Source organism: Spermophilus citellus (genome assembly GCF_964194105.1).
Source record: "Spermophilus citellus genome assembly, chromosome: 3".
Classification (NCBI taxonomy): Eukaryota; Metazoa; Chordata; class Mammalia; order Rodentia; family Sciuridae; genus Spermophilus; species Spermophilus citellus.
The window spans coordinates 113,598,801-113,620,484 of record NC_138184.1 but is presented as its reverse complement, the minus strand read 5'-3'; the positions used below and the strand labels follow the sequence as shown (position 1 = coordinate 113,620,484).

At 50.2% G+C, this 21,684-nt stretch overlaps 1 protein-coding gene across 5 annotated transcripts in view; it reads right to left on the bottom strand.

Moving 5' to 3' along the window:
- Window positions 1-21,684, bottom strand: part of MYO18B (myosin XVIIIB) — a 220,050-nt gene that overhangs the window by 77,081 nt on the left and 121,285 nt on the right. For all 5 annotated transcript variants that reach the window (XM_081282762.1, XM_081282764.1, XM_081282765.1 and 2 more), the window contains exons 30-34: window positions 17,749-17,872; window positions 16,772-16,972; window positions 13,974-14,084; window positions 11,915-12,019; window positions 1,448-1,600 (exon numbers count right to left, since the gene is read on the bottom strand). In XM_081282762.1, coding sequence (XP_081138888.1) covers window positions 1,448-1,600; window positions 11,915-12,019; window positions 13,974-14,084; window positions 16,772-16,972; window positions 17,749-17,872 — 694 coding nt within the window. The remainder of the gene's footprint in view (window positions 1-1,447; window positions 1,601-11,914; window positions 12,020-13,973; window positions 14,085-16,771; window positions 16,973-17,748; window positions 17,873-21,684) is intronic.

Here is a 21,684-nt window from a genome sequence, read left to right as displayed (position 1 = left end):
CTGGTGAGATCTGAGTGGAGCCCGAATAGGGATTTTTTAAAGCTCCAGTTCAGTGACTAAGCTCTGCCAATGGTCCACTCTACAGAGAAACAGAGACGGGGGCAGAAGGAACAGGAGAAGCTCTGGGACCTCGGTTTCCACCCCTGGTGCTCGACTCTGCTGCTCCTGATGCTGTCTGCTGCCATCAGGGGACCCGCTGACTGTCATGAGCTTGTTTTCCAGAAAGAGGAGAGAGGAGCGTTAGGCCTGGAGTTAGGAGGTGTGGGTTCCAGACATGCTCTGCCTCTGACTGGCTGCGTGACCTTGGGCCTCTCTGACCCTCAGTTTCCTCATCTACAAAACAAGGAGAACAGCCAACAGATCACAAGAGAAGCCCATTTTTGATGTGCAAAGGACTGGGCAGGTACCATCAGAGATGACGAACAAAGTTCCTGCCCCTCAGGAAGCTTACAGTTTTGTTGGGGAGTCGGTGCAGAGTTCTCAGGGATATTGTGTGACTATGAAGAAGGTCTTGGCCATGAGGACAGATAAGGCCAGATGACAGAATCCAGAGGAGGAGGAGGAGGAGGAGGAGGAGGAGGAGGAGGAGGAGAGGAAGGAGGTGAACCTACCGGGGCTCGACCAGATGGCTTATCCAAGGGCGACTCGGGGCTCCTGGGATGTCACCAAGAGACAAACACATTTCCAGCAGGGCTCAGAGCCTTGCTGGTTTGAAGCTCCCCCTGGGGACTGGTGGCAAGCCCTGAGTCCCTGAGACACCATTAGACTCTGAGACCTCCTCAAAGCTCACACCCCCTTGCAGGATCTGCTCACCTCTAGCACCAGCCACCCGCCTTGGGCCACACTCATCATGGCTGCCGAGGTCACCAACTCCTGCCCTGGCCTCACCTCCCATCCACCCTCAGGTCTAATGCAACAGCTCTGAGGCAGCCAGGAACAGAGGAGCCTGGAGATCTGGGTTCAAATCCTGGCCCTGCCACTCTCTAGCTATGTAACTGTGGGCGAGTCATCTCACCTCTTGGTCACCCGTCACCTCACTTGACGATCCTCACCACACTTAGCTGTCCTGAGAATTCCACTAGACAAGGAAAGAGGACCTAGTACCCGGGTGGCCCCAGGTGATGGCAGCCAGTGGTCCCACAGATAACGTGATCGACGTCACCGAGTTGGTTTTCATTCATGAACACACACGCAGACACCCACCCACACTCACACACACACGGCCATAATCTCAGTGCAGGCACAGAAGGGAACAGGACCCCTCAGTTCCTCATAAGCCACCCCCCACACACCGACCACTGCCACGCGACTTCCCCAGCCCGTGACGTCCCCACATCCCTGCAGGTCTGTGGAGGCTGGAAGTTGGTGCCCTGACCCCGCTCCTGCCACCCTCCCCTGGTAGCAGCAGCGTCCCCTGCCTCACTCTGGAGGGGACCGTGACGCCCACCTGGCTGTGCACCTTCTCCAGCTCCTCCTTGCTGACAGAGGTCTTGCTGTCCTCCATGGTGGCCAGAAGAAGCTGGACGTCTGACAGAAGGGCATGAGTCCTCTTCAGGTCCCTCCGAAGACGCTTCTCCACATCAAAATCCCGGTGGCCAATCTGGAACCCAGGGAGAGGGCAGTGAGCGTGGCTGGAGACGTGGCCAGGGTGGAGCCGAGCACCCGGCCCTCCTTCCCACCGTGGATCCCGGGCGGTTCCCACGGCTCCTTCAGCCTCCATTTCCTCATCTGCCAAACAGCCTGTGGGCTCCCAAGTCCTTGGGGCCATCGTTGTCACCAAGCCCTCCATATGACCTCACCTCAGCTCCCGAGAGACTCCCCTGCCGGGCGAGGCCCTCCGCTGCTGGCCAGGCTCTGCTGACCGCAGTCAGGACAGCCCTGAGCAGGGACAGAGGAGCCAGGCACGAGGGAGGACTAACGTCATGGCCCTGGGTGCCGCCCGACGAGTGACGGCCATTCGTGGGACTGCGCCCGTGGGGTGGCGTGCTCCTCTGTGTGCCTGTCACACTGCAGGCTGGGCCTGGGGGGTACTTCGCTTCTCCCCAGGGGTGTCACCCTCAGCAGAGAAGAGCTGCCTTCTTTTTGAGGATCAAAGCGCAGCTTTTCTATGTCCCTTTTCCTGTCCAAGGACAGGCAGGGCCATCACCTCCTGCAGAAGGAACTGCACAGAGGGGAGCACATCCCTTCCCCCAGAATTCTAACAGGCAGGGTCAGCGGCCACACCCCGGAGGGAGCTCCAGGAGGTGACCTGACATGTCTGACATCTAACCCGGGGGGCAAGTGGCAGGGGAGGCACCCTGACATTCCACGACTCAGTCTCCTCCGAGGGCCCTGAGAGAAGAACTGGCCCCTTACTAGGCTCCACAGGGGACTACAGCAAAGGACAGGAGGCATCCCTCAGAGGGGAGGCTTAAAGAAAACGGGTGCAGGTGCCTCCTACCGGGAATGGGTGTCTACACACCAGGAATCTGTGCCTCTGTGCCAAATGCTGACCATCTGCCAGGACTCACAGAATGCCCCAGAATGTTCTAGAAAGAACGTGGGATTGAGAATAAGGAGGCCCGGGCTTTGAACCCCTGCTCTCCGTGTTCTGAAGGCAGGAACCTCAGCCACAGAGTCACACAATCTCTCTGAATCTGAGCTTCCTTATCTATAAGGAGAGAGGTTAAAATACAAATCCCTGTCCTCCGTGTCGAGATAAGACGAGGATCATGTGTGATAATGGATGGCAAAGCACTCTTCCCCGCCAGGCACCTTACAAACAGCGGATTAGGAGACCCACCCGGTGACCCAGCAAGTGCTCCTCTCCTGTGCACTTGACATGGCTATTTCTCTACCATCTGTTTTGAATTCTTTGAAAAATGAGTTGGTTCTTAGAATGTAAGCTCCTTTTCCTTGGATGCTTGCTCTGGTGAATTTAAAATGCTGGCCCAGGAAATCTATCCATCATCCGTCTACCTACCTACCTACCTCCCCCGTGAGCTGAGCTGAGGGCTGGGCATGCACCGGGCTCTCTGTCACACGGTGTTATCCTGTGACAACAGTCACTTATAAAAATCAACATTATTATTATTATTGCCTTTATTAAAAGAGTGACAGCTTACGTTCATAGAGAGCTTTCTACGTGTCAGGCCCTATTCAAAGCACTTGGTGGGTATTCAACCTTCAGCCATGACGATGGACCTCGGGGCAGTGGTCTCGTGACTCCCACTGAACAGAGGGCGAACTGAGGGTCACAGAAGTCACCTGCCCAAGATCACAGTTAGTATGAGGCAGTGTTGAGATACAAACCCGGTTTTTGCAAAGAGGTCATTTTAGCAAGAGGAACCAGGAGAGAGCCCTGTTTTGCTCTTTGATTTATATAACAAAGTGGCTTGGAGGCACGGAGGCCCCAGGGAGCAGAGGCTGCGATGGAGCCTGGAGGTGGGCACCGGCTCCTCCCAACCAGGGTGGGTGTGGCAAGGGGGCTGCAGGCAGAAGCCCCTGAATGAGCAAGATGGAGGTGAGACTCTACGTGGTATATGCATGTCTTGATGGGTGGCATGGCACCATGGGGGCACGTCACAAAGCAGAAGGAATCACTCTGAAGTGTGCACCATCATGGGGGAAACAAGGCAGAGCTGGCAAAGCTGGTAAAGATGGGGTGCGTGAGCTGCCAAGGCCAAGCTGCTCCTAAGTGGCTGTGCAGGGATTCGAACCCAGGCCTTCCAGCATCAGTCTCTAACCACTGCACCACAGTGTCTGCCATGCTCCAAGCCTGGATTCACTCCCTCTGGAGTCCTGATTTTATGTGGGACTGCGCCCGTGGGGTGGAGTGATTGCATTCATGCAGGAGGTCCCGCACCCTCCCTGTTTTTGTATCTGCTTTTACTCCAGGCACACCCTATGGTGCCTTTGGTTCTTCTGTGGAACGAGTGGCCATCAGCAATGACCCAAGGCTGGCACTGACCCTGTGGTAGGGACAGCTCAGATTCTATAGCCTGCACTGTCAGAAAGCCCTTGAAAATGCCGGCACCATCTCCCACAGAGAGACGAAATTCACAACAAAACCTCAGAGCCAGCCACCCTCTCCTTCCTAATGAGTCGCACTACAGGAGAGGAGGGGACAGCGGAAACCCATTAGGTTAATGGGAGATAAATGCCACTCGGAGAGTTTCCATTCTGCAGCACACAGATTCAAATTTGGATAAAGATGTGAATAATTAACCAATAAATCTAAATGATGTTTAGTGTTGTTGTGGGAAGCTACAGGCAAACCTCAATCGTTACCCTGTTTATCATAAAGGAAGATGTTCAGGGCGGTTGTTAAATGTCTGTTGTCAAAAGAACTCTCCAAGCACGGCTCAAATAGGATTTGGAAAGACTGTCAGGGATAATCCAGCCACTTTGAGGATGGGGAAGTGGGGGATGGGAGAAAGGAATATGTGTGTTGCAGAAGGGTGCCCAGCAACTGAGCAACTGAGGGCGCTGCCCGTAGACCGTGGGGGAAAGTGGTCCACAAAAGGTGGATCTAGTTAATTCAGCCCTATCAGCTTTGAGCACAGCATGGTGTTCAATTTTTACAATTATATACTGCCAAATAATACAGACCTCATTTCAAATCTACCTGGGGTATTGATGACCTGTACAATCCCAGGCAAGTTGCTTTGTCTTTCTGAACCTCGTTTTCATTTATCTGAAGGAAATAATAATATCTATCCCATAGCATTGTTGTGAAAATGAATACTAGAGAGAATTATGACTGAGTTCTTATGGGTAGCCACTAAAACAACAGAAATGTAGTTCACAGCTTCTGAACCAGCAATAAAACAACAGGAAACAGAAAACATTATCAATCAATCTAAACGTGGGAAAGACACTGAGGAAGAGCAATGAATAGGAATGAAAACCCAACAAGTACAAAACAAAAAAACAAGAGAATACAAATAATTCCAAATAGATCAGTCATTACAACAAACGTAAATGAATTAAATTCTCCTATGAAAATTAGAGACTAAAATATAAATTAAAATTATCCAGCTGTTTAAAGGAAACACACACACACACCACACACACTTGAAGACATTGAAAATAAAGAAACAAAAAATTATATTTCAGCACACCAACTGAAAGAAATAAAGAAAAATGAAATAAAGCAAAATCATTCGTAGTGAAAGACCCCAGCCCCATAACCTAAGGCCTGATTATGAAAAGTAGAAAGTATGCAGTAAACAGGTGAGCTCACCACATGACTTGTTAGAAAGGGCACCCTGACCACATCACAGGACATGCTTGAGCAGACTGGGATCATAAGCGGGAACAGGGAGGAAACACAATGTAAACCTGTAAGATTGATGAGTTTTTCGGGAACCTATAGTGAAAAACAAGTTTACCATAGTGAAAAACAAGTTTACCCTTTAAGTGACGTGTATGCTGGATTCAAAAACATCTGTTATTGTACTAGGTGGAAAACAACTCCTTTTTCCCTATAAAAGATCTGTACCCCAAAGCCCGGTGTGCCAGTTCACCAAAGCTTCGGCTGAGGTTTTGCTGTGCACCCGCAGGCGCCTGTGTATTAATAAACTTGCCTCTTGCTTTTGCAGCCAGTGTGACGCTAGTTCTTTTGGACGGGGGATTTGAGGGTCCGGGGGTCTTTCAGTAGCAAAAAGAGAGCGACATTATACAATAATCAAAAAGTCACCCAAGGAAATAAAGCAATATGAAACTTGAATTACCTAAATATACAGCCACAAAATATATGAAGATAAGTTATAATACAATCATTAGTAAAACTTAGAAAAGAAAATCATATAGCAATGTAACATGACTGTTTTACACAGAGATAAACCCCCACGAATACACTCATCAGATCCTTGACAAAGGTGCAAAAACTATGCATTGTAAAAAAGATAGCCCTTTTCACAAATGATCTGGGAAAACTGGTCATCCATATGCAGAATAATGAGACTAGAGTCTTATCTCTCCCTCTACACAAAAGTCAACTCAAAATTGATCAAAGATCTCAGAATTAGACCAGAAAATCTGCAACTCCTAGAAAAAAATGTAGGGTCAACACTTGAGCAACAGACCAAAACTTCCTCATCAGGAGTTTAAAGCTCTGGAAATAATGCTAAAAGTTAATAAATGGGATGACATCAACTCAAAAAGCTTCTGCACAGCAAAAAAAAAAAAAAAAAAAAAAAAAAAAAGAAAGAAAGAAAGAAAGAAAGAAAAAGAAAAAAATAAAGAAAAAAAGAATAAAAAGGAAGGTAAAAAAAAACCATACAGAATGGGACAAAATCTTTTCTAGCTATTCTTCTGACAGAGGGTTAAAATCAAGAATATATAAATAACTCAAAAAACAACAGATAGCCCAATTAATACATGGGCAAGTAAACTAAGCAGACATTTCCCCAAAGAAGAAATACAAAGGGGCAACAAAGGCATGGAGACACGTTCAACGTCATTACCTATTATGGGAATGCAAATCAAAACGACATCATATTCGATCTCACCCCAGTTAGGATCCCAGCCATCAGGAAGATCAGCAATAAGAAACATGGGAGAAGATGTGTATATATACTGTATAATCCCACTCTCGGTGGGACTATATATTAATACAGTCACTATGGAAATCGGGACAGAGGCTCCTCGCAATGCAGTTCTACTCAGCCGTGAAGAATGACATTGTCATTGCCAGTTAAATGATGGAACTTGAGAACATTACATTGCATGAATCAGCCAAACTCAGAAAGTCAAGGGTCACGGGTCTCCTGTCATATGTGGGAGCTAATGAGGAAAAAGGAAGGAAAGGTGGGGGGCGTCTCATGAAAACCAAAGCAGATCAGTAGAGAAGAGGAAGAGGACTGGGGAGGGGGGAAGAGGAGGGAAGGAGGAAACAGTGAAGGATGACAGTGGCCGTGTCACACTGTCACATCGTGTGCTTATACAGATACGTAACAATGGATCCCACCATTAGGCAATTGTAATGCACCAATAAAAGTATGGAAAAAATAGAACTGTATTAGCAGACAATGAAGAAATGTTTACAGGAGACATGTTTTAAAAAAATATGGTCATATATTTCTAAACTTTTTATTTATGCTTTAATATTTGAATGTTATATCAAAATTTCAAAATCAACCGGTCCATTTGCCAGGTATGGGACCCTTTGTCTCCTGAATACCTATAAATTCTCTTCCATTTGATAATCTGTGAGTCTTGAGCAGGAACCAGGATAACTAGGAGGTCTCATCAATTTCAAAGAAAAAACACTGGGTGTTGTACCATGTTATCTTCCCAAACGGCACTGCATTAAAAATTAACAGTAAAAAGTTAAAATTAACTGCAAATAATCCTGAATGTTAATAAACTTGAAACTTAATTCATAAATAATTTGCAGGTTAAATGAGGAAAACACAAGAAACAGGAAAAAACCCTAAGGGTGGCAGTAACGCATCCTATCAAGGTAAACATCTTAAATAAACTAAAACATGTTTAAAAATTTAAAATCTGTGTGATTCTCAAAATAATTAATGGAGTAAAATATTGAAATTGTTAAAATTTTCAACACTGAAGCTGAAAATAGAACAAAAGACTAAACTAATGGTAAGAAGGCAAAGGAAAGATAAAGGCAGGAATTAATGAATATAAAATAAGGTAATGATAGAAAAGCTGGTCCTTTGACAAAACTAATAGACACACATATCTAGCAAGTTGGGTCAACACAACAAAACTTCACAAGTTAACATTACTATGATTTTAGATGGAAATTATATGATAACCTAATTTTCTTAAAATCATAAAAAATTGCTATGAAAACAATCTTTATTTAACCTATGTCAAAAGTCAGATGAAAGAATAAATGTCTAGAAAAAGTTAGCTACCAAAATTCACTCACTAAGGGAGAAAAAACTCTGTATTTCTGTTCAGTTATGCTTAGGGAAATTTGAAGCAGTAATCACATATTTATTCTGCTCCCTGAAAACAACCGGATCCAAGTGGGTTACAGGGAAATTACTTCAAATTGTCAAGAACTACATGTTAAAACTTTATAAAATTATTTTGAAAATAGTTATGAACTCATTTTATGAGGTTAGTTCAATGCCGGACAAAGGCAGTCTAAGAAAAGAAAACTGTGAGTTAATCTTACTTGCAATCCTGGAAAAAATTGTTAGCCATGCAATAGAGCATTGTATTGAAAAACCTATGAGTAAGTAAAATTTATCTTGAAAACACACCAGGTTACATTGTAATACCTAAAATATAATATGCTATGTTAGTAGATGAAAGAAGCTGGCCATAGAATGAATCACAGGTGCAAATTAAAAGTATATGAGAATATTCAATAAACTTATTTTTAATTATTAGAAAACTAGAAATGCTGGACAAAGAAGACTGATCAAAAACACACTGCAAACAGGTCCATCAGAACTTCGGAAGTATTCTGATTAAGGCCAGGAGTGAGGAAGTGATGCCAAGCACCTCCACCACTCAGTTTTACAATACCACAGGCACACGCCAATGCAATAAGACAAGAAAAGAGAAAAAATGCATATCATTTGTCTCTGAAATTGTTGAGATCTTTCTGTAACACCAATTTATGGTCAAGAGGCAAAATCATCATCATTTTCAAATGGTAAGATTGTTGTTGAAGAAAATCCCAAAGAATCTACTGATGAAATATGTGAAATGAGTTTAACATGTTTCTTGGATTCCAGATCACTATGATCAACATAATTATTAGTTTTCCCTTGTGCCACCAGCATTAAATCAAAGTTAGAATACAGAAAAAAATGCTGGTCACAGCAACTATGGAAACTACCCTTTCCTGGAAATAAATCTAACATGAAAGCTTAAGATGTGGAAGGAGAAAAATAACAAAATATTAATGATTGGCATCAGTAAATAGAGAAAGATGGCATGAGCATTAATATAATGGAGAATGGCTTAACAACAAAAATAATGTCCATGTTCCCAGCTAACATAAATCAATAAAAATTACAGTGGGTTTTGTTATGGAATGAAATTAAATTATTAAATTCTTTTTTTTTTTTTTTTTTTTGCATAGCTGGGGAAGAAACCTAGGGCATGGCGTATACTAGTTGTGTATGTCATCATGAGCCACGTTGCCAGAACATAAACTCTTAAGAAGAGTAAAAGAGCAAGGACACAGGCAACTTAAAGGCAAGCAAGGTAAGCTGTTCTAGAAGTTCTCCAAACCCAGCCACATGGTGCAGGCTGAGGGTGTCACTTAGTGGCAGACCAGTGGCTCAGCATGCACGAGGTCCGGGGCCGGGTCCCCAGCACAAAGACAAACCAGAAACAAAAATGCACCACGTGGTGCAGGAAAAGGAATAGACCAATGAGCCAGTGAACTTGAACAGGGAGCCCAAGAAACACCCACCCACACATGAAAAGTGTAAAACCAAAGACACCGGCCTCACCCTACACAATAAAGTCCAGATGGCTCAGAGACTGAATGATTTCAAGAACAAAATTTTAGATGGTGTAAAAAATATTTAAAAAAAATATGGATTGCCAATGCAAAAAATATTTTTTAAAAATATTAATTCATATGTCTGTATTAAAAACACTTTTTATTATGTGAAGGATGTAAGGGGGAAATGATTCTCCACAGAACAGGAGATGTTCACCAAATATAATTCCCAAAGTGAGTTAACACGTTGCATAAAGATCATGAATGAATAACAGAAAAAAAATCAAAACAAGACAAAGCCCATGGAGAGGCAGTTCCTATCAGAGAAAGCCACAATAATTGTGTGCAGATTCTAGAGGTGACAAGAGACACGCGGTACACTCGATACCCGACGCCTGGGGGAAATCTGGAAAGCCTGACTCGGCCACGTGTTGGGGGGTGTGGAGAAAGCAAAGCCTCAGACACCATTTGGGTGACAGTTATGAATTCCAAAATTGTGCATTTCTAGCAGCCAGCGATTGCTCTCCTAGTCACACAGCCTGGATACATCTCCACCTAGGGGCTCAGGAAGGCAGACACGAATGCACACTGTGGCTGTAGGTCTCATGGTGAAAACCAAACATCTGTCAGTATAAGAACAGGAATTTTTTTTTTTAAAGGAGGACTGGGTCACCGTTGAATGGATAAGAGCTATGTGCGCCACGCAGACTGATCTGGAAACCAGGATGGAGGTGGGGAAATGACAGTATGGAACCATATCCCTATACAGGGTCAGAGCTCAGATAGACAGACTCAAGAACTAGGGAGAGGGGATGGAATTAGAAAGGGACACCAAGAGAGTGTCTGTCTCTTTCTCTCTCTCTCTCTCTCTCTCTCTCTCTCTCTCTCTCGCAGTGCTGGGGTGGAACCCTGGGCCCCACATAAGCTAGGCGGGCACTCTACCCCCAGCAACACGCCCAGCCCCCAAACCTCTCTTTCTGGGCCAGCAAGATTGGCAACATTGTGTCTTCTGGTGGACAGAACCCAGTGTCCTGCTAGAATCAGGTCCTGGGCTGCCCCATGCCCTGTGACTCCAGGGGCTCTGGGCTCAGTGATCCCAGCTGCCCTGCTGGACAACTGGACACCCCGAAGAAGGATGATCTACCACTGCCTGTCAATCCCCTGGGCCGGTCACCTGACTCCTGCCACCATGGCGCCCTGTTCCAGAGTCTACTAATTGAATTGGTTTGGTTTTTAAAATGCAAAGTGAGCATTTGTTTTGTTCAAGGCCTGGCTGCTCTGGGTGACCATCTGAGGGACACATCAGGCCTTTGGTGAACAAAGTCAGTGAGCTTGGGGAAGGAAGGGTGCTGAACGCTGCTTATGCACAGACAGCACGCACGCGGAGTACCCGTATTAAGATACACTCGTGGGATGCTTTAGAAGAAGTCACTCGAGCTCTGCCGTGCTGAGGCTCCACCGGGCACAGTGAGCGGGGAAGGCGCACTCCTGGGGGCAGAGGAGGGAGCCCTCCGCGTCCTGAGGCCGGAAGCCCCCCAGCGACGTTGGGTGCAGCAGTGGTTCCTTATGGTGGCAGAGGTAGATGCTCATTCTCAGGACACTCAGCACTGCCTGCCGACATTTCCTATTGTCACAACTGAGGAGTGTGCTACTGGCATCTCCAGGGAGGCTGCTCGACTTCCTACAATGCACAGGTCACCCCACCACAGAAAAGGAGCCCACTCCATCCATCGTCCACAGCATGCAGCTGAGCACCCCAGCGCCCAGCGAAGGCAGCAGCCCCGCACAGTTTGCTTTTCCAGAAGCTCAGAGTGGGGAACTGGTTCACCCAAGGCCACGGAGACAGAAAGCCCAGCTGGGGCTTAAAGCGACACTGGCCTGACTCTGGGTCTGGCTGCTTCTAGCAAAAGGCTCAGCTTAGCCAGGCCTGGGGGTGCGCACCTGTGACCCCAGCTACTTTGGAGGTTGAGGCTGGAGGATCAAAAGTTCAAGGCCAGCCTCAGTAGCTCAGCAAGACCCTGTGTCTCAAAATAAAACTCAGCTGGGATGTGGCTCCATGGTGGAGCCCTTGCCTAGCGAGTGCAAGGCCTTGGGTTCAACCTCTAGTGCCCCCTCCCTCCTCACACAGGACACACACACAGACCCTGTCTCATGTGGCCAGCCATGAGCGCAGCGGCCACTCAGATTCTCCCGGTTTCCACACAAGCCCTCTACAGTCTTGTCCAACAGCTGCTGAAGGCAACGCGACCCCCCGGTGGCTGCTGGTTGACCCGCTCTGCGATTCCCCCAAGTTCTCCCACGGAACCTGCTGTTGAGCCCTGCAGTCACCCCTGGAGACCGGAGGGGATGTGCAGGAGGGAATGGGTGGACAAGAGGGCCCGGGGAGGCCACCTAGAAGGCCCCACCCCGGCCCCTCCTGAAGCCCGGGAGCTGTCTGCCCTCCACCTGGCTCCCTCCCCAGCCCTCCTGATAGAGCGCCTGCACCGCCACCCTCACCTGGTCACACAGGGTCCCAATCAAGCCTTCCAGGTCCTGCTTCTCGTGGAGCACCAGCTGCTTCTCCTCGTGTTCCTGCTCCAGCTGCATCTCCAGCTGGTGGAGCTGCGGGCACAAGGGCAGACCAGGCAGAGGTGAGCGAGCCCCACGAGGACCATCCCCCAGCGCCAGGCCCCTCGGGAGGAGGGAGGCCCAGGGGCCCCATCTGTCAGGGCGGTCAGGAGACTAAATGCTTGGGAGCCGGTTGACGATGGGGAGCCCCCGCTACTGACTGTGAAGTTCCAACTGAACGCAGGTCTCCCTCCTGTGGCCTCGCCCCTGCCTGGGTATTCTCAGGTCTCGGCACTCTGGTGCTGCAGCCTCCACATACAGTGAGAGCCAACATTTTTATTAAATATACCATGGAGCAGCTTGCCACCGAAGCCTCCTGTCCACGGCGCTCTGCTCCAACGAGACATTCAACTAATAGCAACTCATTTAATTTATACTTGGCTCTGATTTCTCAGCTATTAGCAGCCCAACACAGGCACTGATCACAGAGTGAATATCTCCCCGTAGCTGTAGGCTGCAAAGCCCCCACTGGCCTCTCTCACATGTATTATTTCATTCCTTTCCTGGCCCTATTTCACAGATGGGCGAACTAAGTCCCAGGGAGAAGCCAAAGTGCATATTCTGAAGTCGGAATTAGCGACCCCAGATCTTTGTGCCACCCCAGACAGCCACAGCAGTGCCAGGGTTGCTCACAGTTGATTTCCTGCCACAGTGAGGGATAGTCTGCACAGAGCTGCCAGGAGGCTGTGAAGCCCATGTCAGGGGCTGTCATAAAGAGAAAATCCCCTTTCTCTGTGTCCAAGGAAGAGCATCGGGAGGGTCCGGGTTGCATCCTAGCTCATCTGAGACTGGGTTCAGGGCACACAGCGTACTCTGAGGCACTCTTGGAACAAACCAGAAATCTGCACATCCTCCACCTGACGTAATGTGAGCAAGACTAAGGGCATCTGTCTCAGGAGGAAGGACAGGGCGGAGTGATGGCCATTTCTGCAGAGAGCAGGCTCATTCCAACACTTCCTTTTAAGAGTAAGAAACAGAAGCAACTGCACTCCGATCAGAAGACTAGAAAAGCTAAAGCTCATCTTGAAACAATATATAAAATAATAAATCTATACAATACATTATTCTATAGAATAATAAAATCCGTAAAACATGTCCACCTGGTATTCACAGGTGTGATGGGGGATGGGGTAGGGGAGAGGGGGACTGTGGGAGCCAGTTCAGGCCACCTCCCTTGAGGGGTTTAGCTTCCATCTGCATCTCAATACACCCTTAAGGATGCTTGTCCCAGCCTTAGTTCTAATAGCAGAAAACCAGGAACAACTGAAGTGTCCAATGATAGGGGATTCATTAAATAAAATAGAGCACATGGTTTAAGAGGCAGCATCCACTACTGAGTGAAGATAGTGGACTCCAAAAGACCTTGACCCCATGTAGTAAAGATAATATCTGTGCAAATCCGTACATGCACATGCAGTGTGAGGGGAGAGACGAAAAGGTGTTTACAATAGCCATCCTGGTGGTTTCTAGGGGCAACATGTCGAGGGCTTGTGCTTCCTTACGCACTGGCTGCCATGTCTACGGAGAGTGGATAAAATGTAAGAAATGATCTGAGGGCTGGGGTGCAGCTCAGCACAAGGCCCTGGGTTGTCCCAGCACCAGAGGGGGAAAAATCAAGAAAGGATCTGAGCAGCAAGGGAACTAGGCGGAGGGAGCATCTGAGGGATTCAGAGCTCCTTCCCCAAGAGTCTCCAGGCCTGATGGGCTCCCGACAAAGACCTTGGGCTGATGCTGCTGGAAGGTCCAGAGGCTTCTGGAAGTTCCAGCTCATACTGAAGGTAGGGGCTCCGGTCCTGCACCCTTGAAAGCACTTAGGGATCCCAGGTCTAGGTGGCTGCAGGAAGGGCCTGTCCCCAGCCCCAGGCCTGGCCTCCTCCTTGACTGCAGGGGTGAGGCGGCCTGCGGGGACCGGCCAGGACCTGGGCACAGCTGAGGGGCGGTCACATACCCGCTTCTGGCAGGACTGACGGATGTCCTCCAGCTCCTCCTCTTGGTCCTCCCGGTCCTTCTGATGCATCTGCTTCATCCTCTCTATTTCCAGTTCAAACCGCTGGCGGAGCTGGGGACAGCAAGCAAGGATGGGCGTGAGGGTGGCCCAGGGCCACTCCCTCAGCATCCCCTATTTTATTTGAGGGTGGGGGGGGTACTGGAGATTGAACTCGGGGGCCCTCGACCACTGAGCCCCATCCCAGCCCTATTCCGCATTTTGTTTAGAGACAGGGTCTCACTGAGCTGCTTAGGACCTCGCTGTGGCTGAGGCTGGCTTTGAACTCACCATCCTCCCGCCTCAGCCTCCTGAGCTGCTGGGCTGACAGACCTGCACCACTGTACCCAGCCACATTTTTTCATTCTTACTGCACAGAGGAGAATCACATTCTCTCCCTCAGCACCCTGGAAATGGTAGATAAACAGCCCAAAGGCTTCCTCCCTTTCTATGGTTACAACAGACACACCCGGAACCCATCACATGCTCCACCGGGGTTAGATGCAGCCTTAACACTCTTAACACTCTTGAGATGAACCCAAGCTCAGGCCTGCTCCAGAATTTCACAACTGCTGCCTTTAGCATGGAAATTAGGTTGAGAAAATACAATCTCAGCTTCTCAAAATGTTGAGAATGTTCCTCGCTACGTAGGACTGTGGCGAAGAGTAAAAAGGACCAGAGCCCCATCGTCGACCCCGGCATCAAGCAGGCTCACTGTTAACTGTCGAGCTCCTTCCTTCCCGCCTTTAAAATGACCAAGGTTATGGGAAGATAATCCAAAATGAGGAGCCTAAGCAAGTTAATAGAATATTTCCCTTTCATTTTTCCTCGCCCCTTGGACACTTCTGACATCTGCAGTACCATTTATGTCAGGCTTATATGAGTTAATATAAAATTCCCTGGAAAAAAGTGCCGTCTGGTAATCAATAAATATCTACAAGAGGTCTCCAAGGACACGGGCCGGGCCGTGAGAAGCTGAAGACGGATGAGGGCGTAGTCAGCCTCCCCCGGTGGCCCAGGGCAGGAAGCTAGGGGGCATTAACTTCCACTCTCCTGAGTCCTGGCAGGGCTTTCCTGCTCCCAGAGCTGAAGGGAGACCTGCTGGTGTCACCAAGAGCCAATGCGATTTCCAGAAGTGCTTGTCTTACTGCCTCTGTAAGGATCCTGCTCATTTGGAGAACACCAGGTTGCTACAGGATGCTTCATTTAAGGGACATCCTTCATGTCCCCTAAATACCTCCCCAGACATTCCACATTCTGCAGGGATGGTCACAGGTTCAGAGCTGGGTTGGAGGCAGCTCGGGCCTTGGGATTACAGCGCCTTCTTCTGTAAGGTCATATAGACACCGAGCTGCCTCAAAGTCTCCATCTGGATGTGGTATCATTAGGACTTGTTAAATGTCACATGATTTTCTGGCCACCGGGCCTTTGCACAGGCTCTGCCCTGCACAGAACTCTCATATTCAACCAATTCAGACTCATCCCTCAGCTTTCGGCTGCAAGAAATGTCACTTCCTCCAGGGTGTCTTCTTGACCTCTCCCCCAACCCTTCTGCCAAGACTAGATCTGTAAGTTCCACGTTCCTGTGACACCCAGCAGGACTGTAAAGTTTGGGAAAGCAGAGACCCTTTCTGACTCTGCATCCTCAGATCTACACGGTGCCTGAGAAAGAAGAAGAACTCCCTGCATCTGGCTGACTGAACATGAGCTCTGCTTTCTTCACTCTCCTTAATGAGCGTTCAAGACTCTCCAGACCCCAAACGCCTACTCAGGAGGCTCCATCCTGCGGGATGCAACGAGAGTGGGCGAGAAGCAAGGGCTGGTGCCACGGCTTCCACTGAGGTGCTTAGAGTTCAACTGCTTTACACGTTTATGTCACTCAGTCCCATTTTCTTGCATAAGAGGCTACCAGCCTTTTTAAACATAGGTAAAATCCTACATGACAAATTCCTTTAGTGCTGAGCCTCAGAAGCCACTTCTTGAAAATCTGACTTTTTGGTTTTGTTTTGATTCTGGTTTTTGTCTTGGGCATAAGGAAAAAAAGCATAGGCCTCACATTTCCTTTTTCCCTCTGGCCACTAGGAATTTTAGAGCAAAAACTGGGACGTATGTAAGAACATATGTTTCTCCTATCACATATTGGCTCGCTGTCCCCACCCTCTTTTTAGTGTCTATTTTAGTTGGTACTTTTCTGGCCCAGACTGTTTTACTTAGAATCTTATTGTTGTTTTGCATCTGTCTTAGAAGCTGCCTCCTATGCTCCTTGGAATGAGGTAGACGTTCACACAAGCAAGCAAATAAAATGTATTCATCGGCTTCCTTGAGATTCTGTGCTACAGCAGCGGACATCCTGACTGGTTCCTTATCTCTTGGTGAGTTTCTATTTTTCCAAGATGGGCATGCCAATCTCCCTGGAGGCTGTGCCCACAGTCAGTAGCCAAGGCTCTCTGGGGTCAGAAGACTCCACTTCCGAATCCCACCCTGCCACATCCTCTGTATCTCTGGACCTCAGCTCCCACCTCTGTAGAATGGAGACAGAACTCACATCCCCACATGGAGGTTCTAGACGACCTTGACCTTGCAGGATGGCAGAGGAGGTCTAGACCATGAAAGCTCTGAACTTCAGGCTTATGAGTTAAGATGTTTTCTGGGGTAATAGGGAGCCATGGAAGAATGAGGAGCAGCAGAGGAGATGCCCTCCGAGCGCACTGCACATTTCAGCCAGCAGGGGACGGGATGTTGCCCCCACAGGGCTCTCCCACCTGCTCCAGCTGCTTGATGGTATTTTCCTGCTGATTCTGGATCTTCTCTTGCTCCAGCTTGCTGGATTCCAGCTTCCAGAGCCGCTCCTTCAAGCCGGCGACGCCATCTTTCCCCACGGAGGATGACTCCAGCAGCTCCTGTTTCTGAGTCTGCAGCGTCTCCACCTCCTGCCTCAGCTTCATAGTTTCCTGCTCCTTTTGCTGGGAGACAAAGGGGACAGCGTCCTGAGTCACCCAGTTGGGCCCTCCTCCCCTGGGGAGGCCTCTGTGACCTGCTGGCTGGGGCGTCCCACTGGCCCTCCCTGGAGGCCTCGGCCCCTCACGGAGCCCCTGTGGGACACCAGCAAGGGCTGCTCTTTGGGACAGCTCAGGTGGCATGGAGGGAGGGAGGGAGGGAGGCAGAACTGGGGGAGGGCAGCCACGGCCCCTAGAGTTAGATCTTAAAAGAAGCGCCTGCCCCGTTTGAAAGGGAAGTGCAGACCTGGAACTAAACCCGCGCTCTGTGCCCACTGGGGCTGGGAGGATTTGGCTCGGCCACCAGGGAGCTGGACTCCAGGCTCAAGGGCATGAGGTCCTGGGGGCAACAGGGAGCCACCGAAGGACACAGCAGCGCCTGGAGAGGCACCCAAGTCATATGTTAATAAAATCCCTCTGCCTGAGTGTCTGCACGGGACAGGCCTGGCTCCTGGACCAGGTGATAGATAGCTCACTTTCTGCTGGGCCCGCTGTCCCTCCCAGGCAGACCCCTGGACTCTGTGCAGGTAACCGGAGCAAGACCATGACCTCACACTCTGGAGGTCTGATTGTCAATGGGCCAACCACGGTTTGTTTTATGAGACATGCTGGGAACCTGATTCCAGCGCCGGGCAGACCCAGGCATCTGCACGGGCTCTCTTCCATCAGCAGCAGGTGTGTGGTGGGGTTTCAGGAGATCCAGCCACCAGGAGCCCGGCCAGTTCCATGTCCCCAGTGCCTACCTTGACTTGCTGCTGGAGCTGCCCCAGCTCCCACCGCACGCTGTTGTTCTCCTGCGACACTTTCTCACGCATACTCTTTTCAAACACCGACTCCCCCAGGGCCTGAGCCAGCTGCATGTCAAACCTGCCCAAGACAGAACACGGGTCACTGCATGGGGTGGGGAAACTAAAGCAGGGTTAAGTGGGGCTGGAGAGGAGGAGGCGGAGCCGGGGGTTGGGCAGGGCCTGAAGGGAGGAGGTGGAGCCAGGGAGGGTTAGGCAGGGCTGGGGAAAGAGGAGGAGGAGCCGGGAAGGGTTGGGCGTGGCCTGAGAGGAGGAGGTGGAGCCGGGGAAGGTTGGGAGGGGCCTGAGGGGAGGAGGAGAAGCCAGGGAGGGTTGGGCAGGGCTGGGGAAAGAGGAGGAGGAGCCGGGAAGGGTTGGGCGTGGCCTGAGAGGAGGAGGTGGAGCCGGGGAAGGTTGGGAGGGGCCTGAGGGGAGGAGGAGGAGCCAGGGAGGGTTGGGCAGGGCTGGGGAAAGAGGAGGAGGAGCCGGGAAGGGTTGGGCGTGGCCTGAGAGGAGGAGGTGGAGCCGGGGAAGGTTGGGAGGGGCCTGAGGGGGAGGAGGAGGAGCCAGGGAGGGTTGGGCAGGGCTGGGGAAAGAGGAGGAGGAGCCGGGAAGGGTTGGGCGTGGCCTGAGGGGAGGAGGTGGAGTCGGGGAGGGTGAGGCCTGGCCTGAGGGGAGGAGGAGGAGCCAGGGAAGGCTGGGCGGGGCTGGAGAGGAGAAGGTGGAGCTGGGGAGGGTTGGGTGTGGCCTGAAGGGAGGTGGTGGAGCCAGGGAGGGTTGGGCAGGGCTGGGGAAAGAGGAGGAGGAGCCAGGGAAGGCTGGGCGGGACTGGAGAGGAGAAGGTGGAGCTGGGGAGGATTGGCTCAGGGTTCCAGCGGACGGACGGTTGTGAGTGTGGCCGGAAGCTGAGACGCTACAGAGGAATTTCTTAGCACCTACACAGTGTTTGTGGAAAACACCGAATACTTATTAAAAACCTGATAAAAGTCCATAGACAAAATAAAATTAGAGTAGACACTGATGTAGAATAGAAATTAATATGTATAGTAAATGATGATGTATACATGGAGAGAGAGCGCACACATCTGATCCGCCAAAGCACATCAAGAAAAAAGACCCATTAATTCTACCGGGTTTGGCACCTAAAATTCACTGACCCAGGAACAAACATATGTACACACACTCATACACAATGTCCTGTCTCCATGCCAACAGGGAGAGCCTCACTCATGCCATCTGGCTGATGCACTTGTTAGCCAAATTAAAGTCTGCTAATTTTTGACGAGATGCTGGACATCTTGTCCTCGTTCCTCCAGCAAAACACACAAAGATGAGACAGTGCTCCCCAGAGCCACTGGGGCACATCTGCCCTTCCAGGAGGGGGAACCACTGGGTAAGAAGAACTTCCTGGACTTTCCATCATCCCCTCCTGGTCTCAGCCCGTCCCCTGTCACAGATGAGGACACCAGCAGAAGACCCTTTGCCAGGCCTCAGTGCATCACCAATAGAAAGTCCCAATGCTCCAGAGAACTTGGTGTGGCTCCTGGGATTTGGGCCTTGGTGACAAGATGGTGCCCCTGATATCAGACTATCCCATGTCCCAGGACATCAGCTGTCCTTCAAAATCTCAGACTCCTGAGAAAGCCAATCACATCACATCAGGAAGCCCTCCTGTCGGACCACCTCAGGAACTTTCTGATGGGCTATTGGTGACATCATTCCAGAAGTGCTATTTGCTGCCCCTGAATGGAAACAGGGTGACAACAGGATAGGAAGGCTCCATGAGTGCCATTCACCAGGCTCTGCATGGGGGCCCCCAGAGTCCTTACAACATGCAGGAAGATGTATGTTAGGATACCCATTCACAGAGGAGGAGTCTGAGGTTCAGAGAGTGATTTGGTCTTGAATCCCAAAGTAGTGGAAGTGAGCTGAAGGCAGCTCCCCGGTGTCTTACAACCCCCCATCTACCTGTCCATGCCCTTGGACAGGTGAAGGAAGCCAGAGGGAGCCAGTGACTGATGTTCCAGAGGAGTCCATGAGTGAACAGGCCACTTGATGCCAACAAAAGTCTCCTCTAGACCCCAGCTTCTAGAACCCACTGAGAACCCCCACCCTGAGGCCAGACAGACTTGCACACCCCCTTCACCCCACCAGGGGCAGGCCTGAGGTCCAGGTGGGGCAGTCAGCAAGCCTAGCAACAGGCTTCTCTAAGAGTCCCATCAGCCTTGGCGGAGCTTTGTGACCCCAAGTAACCATGGCAGCCGGAACCCAACTCTTCTGTGGGACCATTCCAGGGCCCTCTGAACTTGGAAGGCAGAGTGGGGATGAGACTCAAGGAGCCTGTCTCAGCACAGCGTCCCGGGCCAGCAAGCCGGGCAGGCAGCTGCGTCTACAGTGTGCTGGTGCCTGACATCTGGGTCCCCCCTCCCAACCGTCATGCTGCCTGGATCTCCACGGTCAGCCCCAGACTTCTGCTGCCCACTGGCTCCCACTGAAGTGCCACTCCACCTGGAAATGCCAGGCCTGAGGAGTGGGCATCCGAAGACCCTCCAGTCCACCAGGGGGAGCAGAGCTGGGGGCACCGAGAAAGGCGCCTTTGGACTGCTGGTGGGTGCCTCAGGGCAGGTCTGGAAGTCCCTGGAGTGAGGGCTACTGCCACGGGGTGAAGGAAAGTCCCAGAGAGATGGAATTTTTCTGGCTGTACCAATCCAAAGACCAGCCCCCTCCCTGTCAGAGAGCGGGGACCCTCAGAAGAGGAGCAAGGCCAGAGCAGAGTCCCAGCTGGGAGGATGCTGGGGACGGTGGAGGCGCACCTCTCATTTTAGGGCTGGGGTCTCTCAGGACCTTCTTCAGTGGCCTGTGATGTCCAGGGATTCCTCTGAAATGTGGTTAGTCCTTCACTGGCCCCGAGACCTGTCACTTGGCAAGGCCACCCAGCAAGTGGCCCAGGGGGACTTGTGCCATTTTCTGCAGTGCCAGGGAGACTTAGCCAGAGTGCCGAGAGGGAGTTGGGAGCGGGAGCAGAGAGGGGTGAGAATAAACCTCTCTTATTTGGGGAGCACGCTAACCGTGTTCAAGGGTCATTATTTTTTCCAGATGCAGAAGCTAGCTCTGGAAGGTTCAAGGATAAATGAAAAAAAATTACTTAATGCAAATGGATTTTGAAATCTCTAACACTCTCGTGGAAATACAATTCTGCTTGCTGTGTCTTGGAAAAGACGCACCCCCGGCAAAACCGCTCCTGGTCCACATAGGAACATTTTTCTGTTTTATCCTGAATATCCTAAAAGAGAGGCTGCATTATACCCATTTGCAGTCTATGAAGTGTCTGCTAGAGATTCCCAGGCTCTAAAGCCTCAGAGAGCTGAGGACTTGGACAGAGCCCAGCTGTGCAGGGGAGGGACCTCCAGATGGGGAGGATTTGCATGAGGAAGCTCAGGCCACCGACCCCTCCTCTCCAGGCCTGGAGGGGACTGCATCCAGGCACCCCAGGAGCCTGGCCTGTCTGCAAAACCTTGTGCACTTGGTTCACAGGAAAGCCGACATGGGAACCGGTGTGCACACATTAAGAACTTGACATTTTGTTGATGTTCAAGTTCCAGTCCCTGCCAGATTGCTCCCAGGATCTGAGCCTCTAAGCCCTAAATGAGAAAGGAAGGAACTCTTTTTTTCTTTTTTCTTTATCCTTTTGTCAACACTGAGGATAGAAACCCAAATTCAGTCCATTTGGAGGTACCAACCACATCATGGAGTTCTCGCCACAAGGGGGCGCCTCATCCCCAACCTACAAGTATGGAGTTGGAGGTGGGGAAGGGTTGAATGACCAGGTCAGGGTCACAGGGCTAGCCACGGCAACCGCTGGGGCTTGAACCAGATGGTTTTAGGCAGCACCTG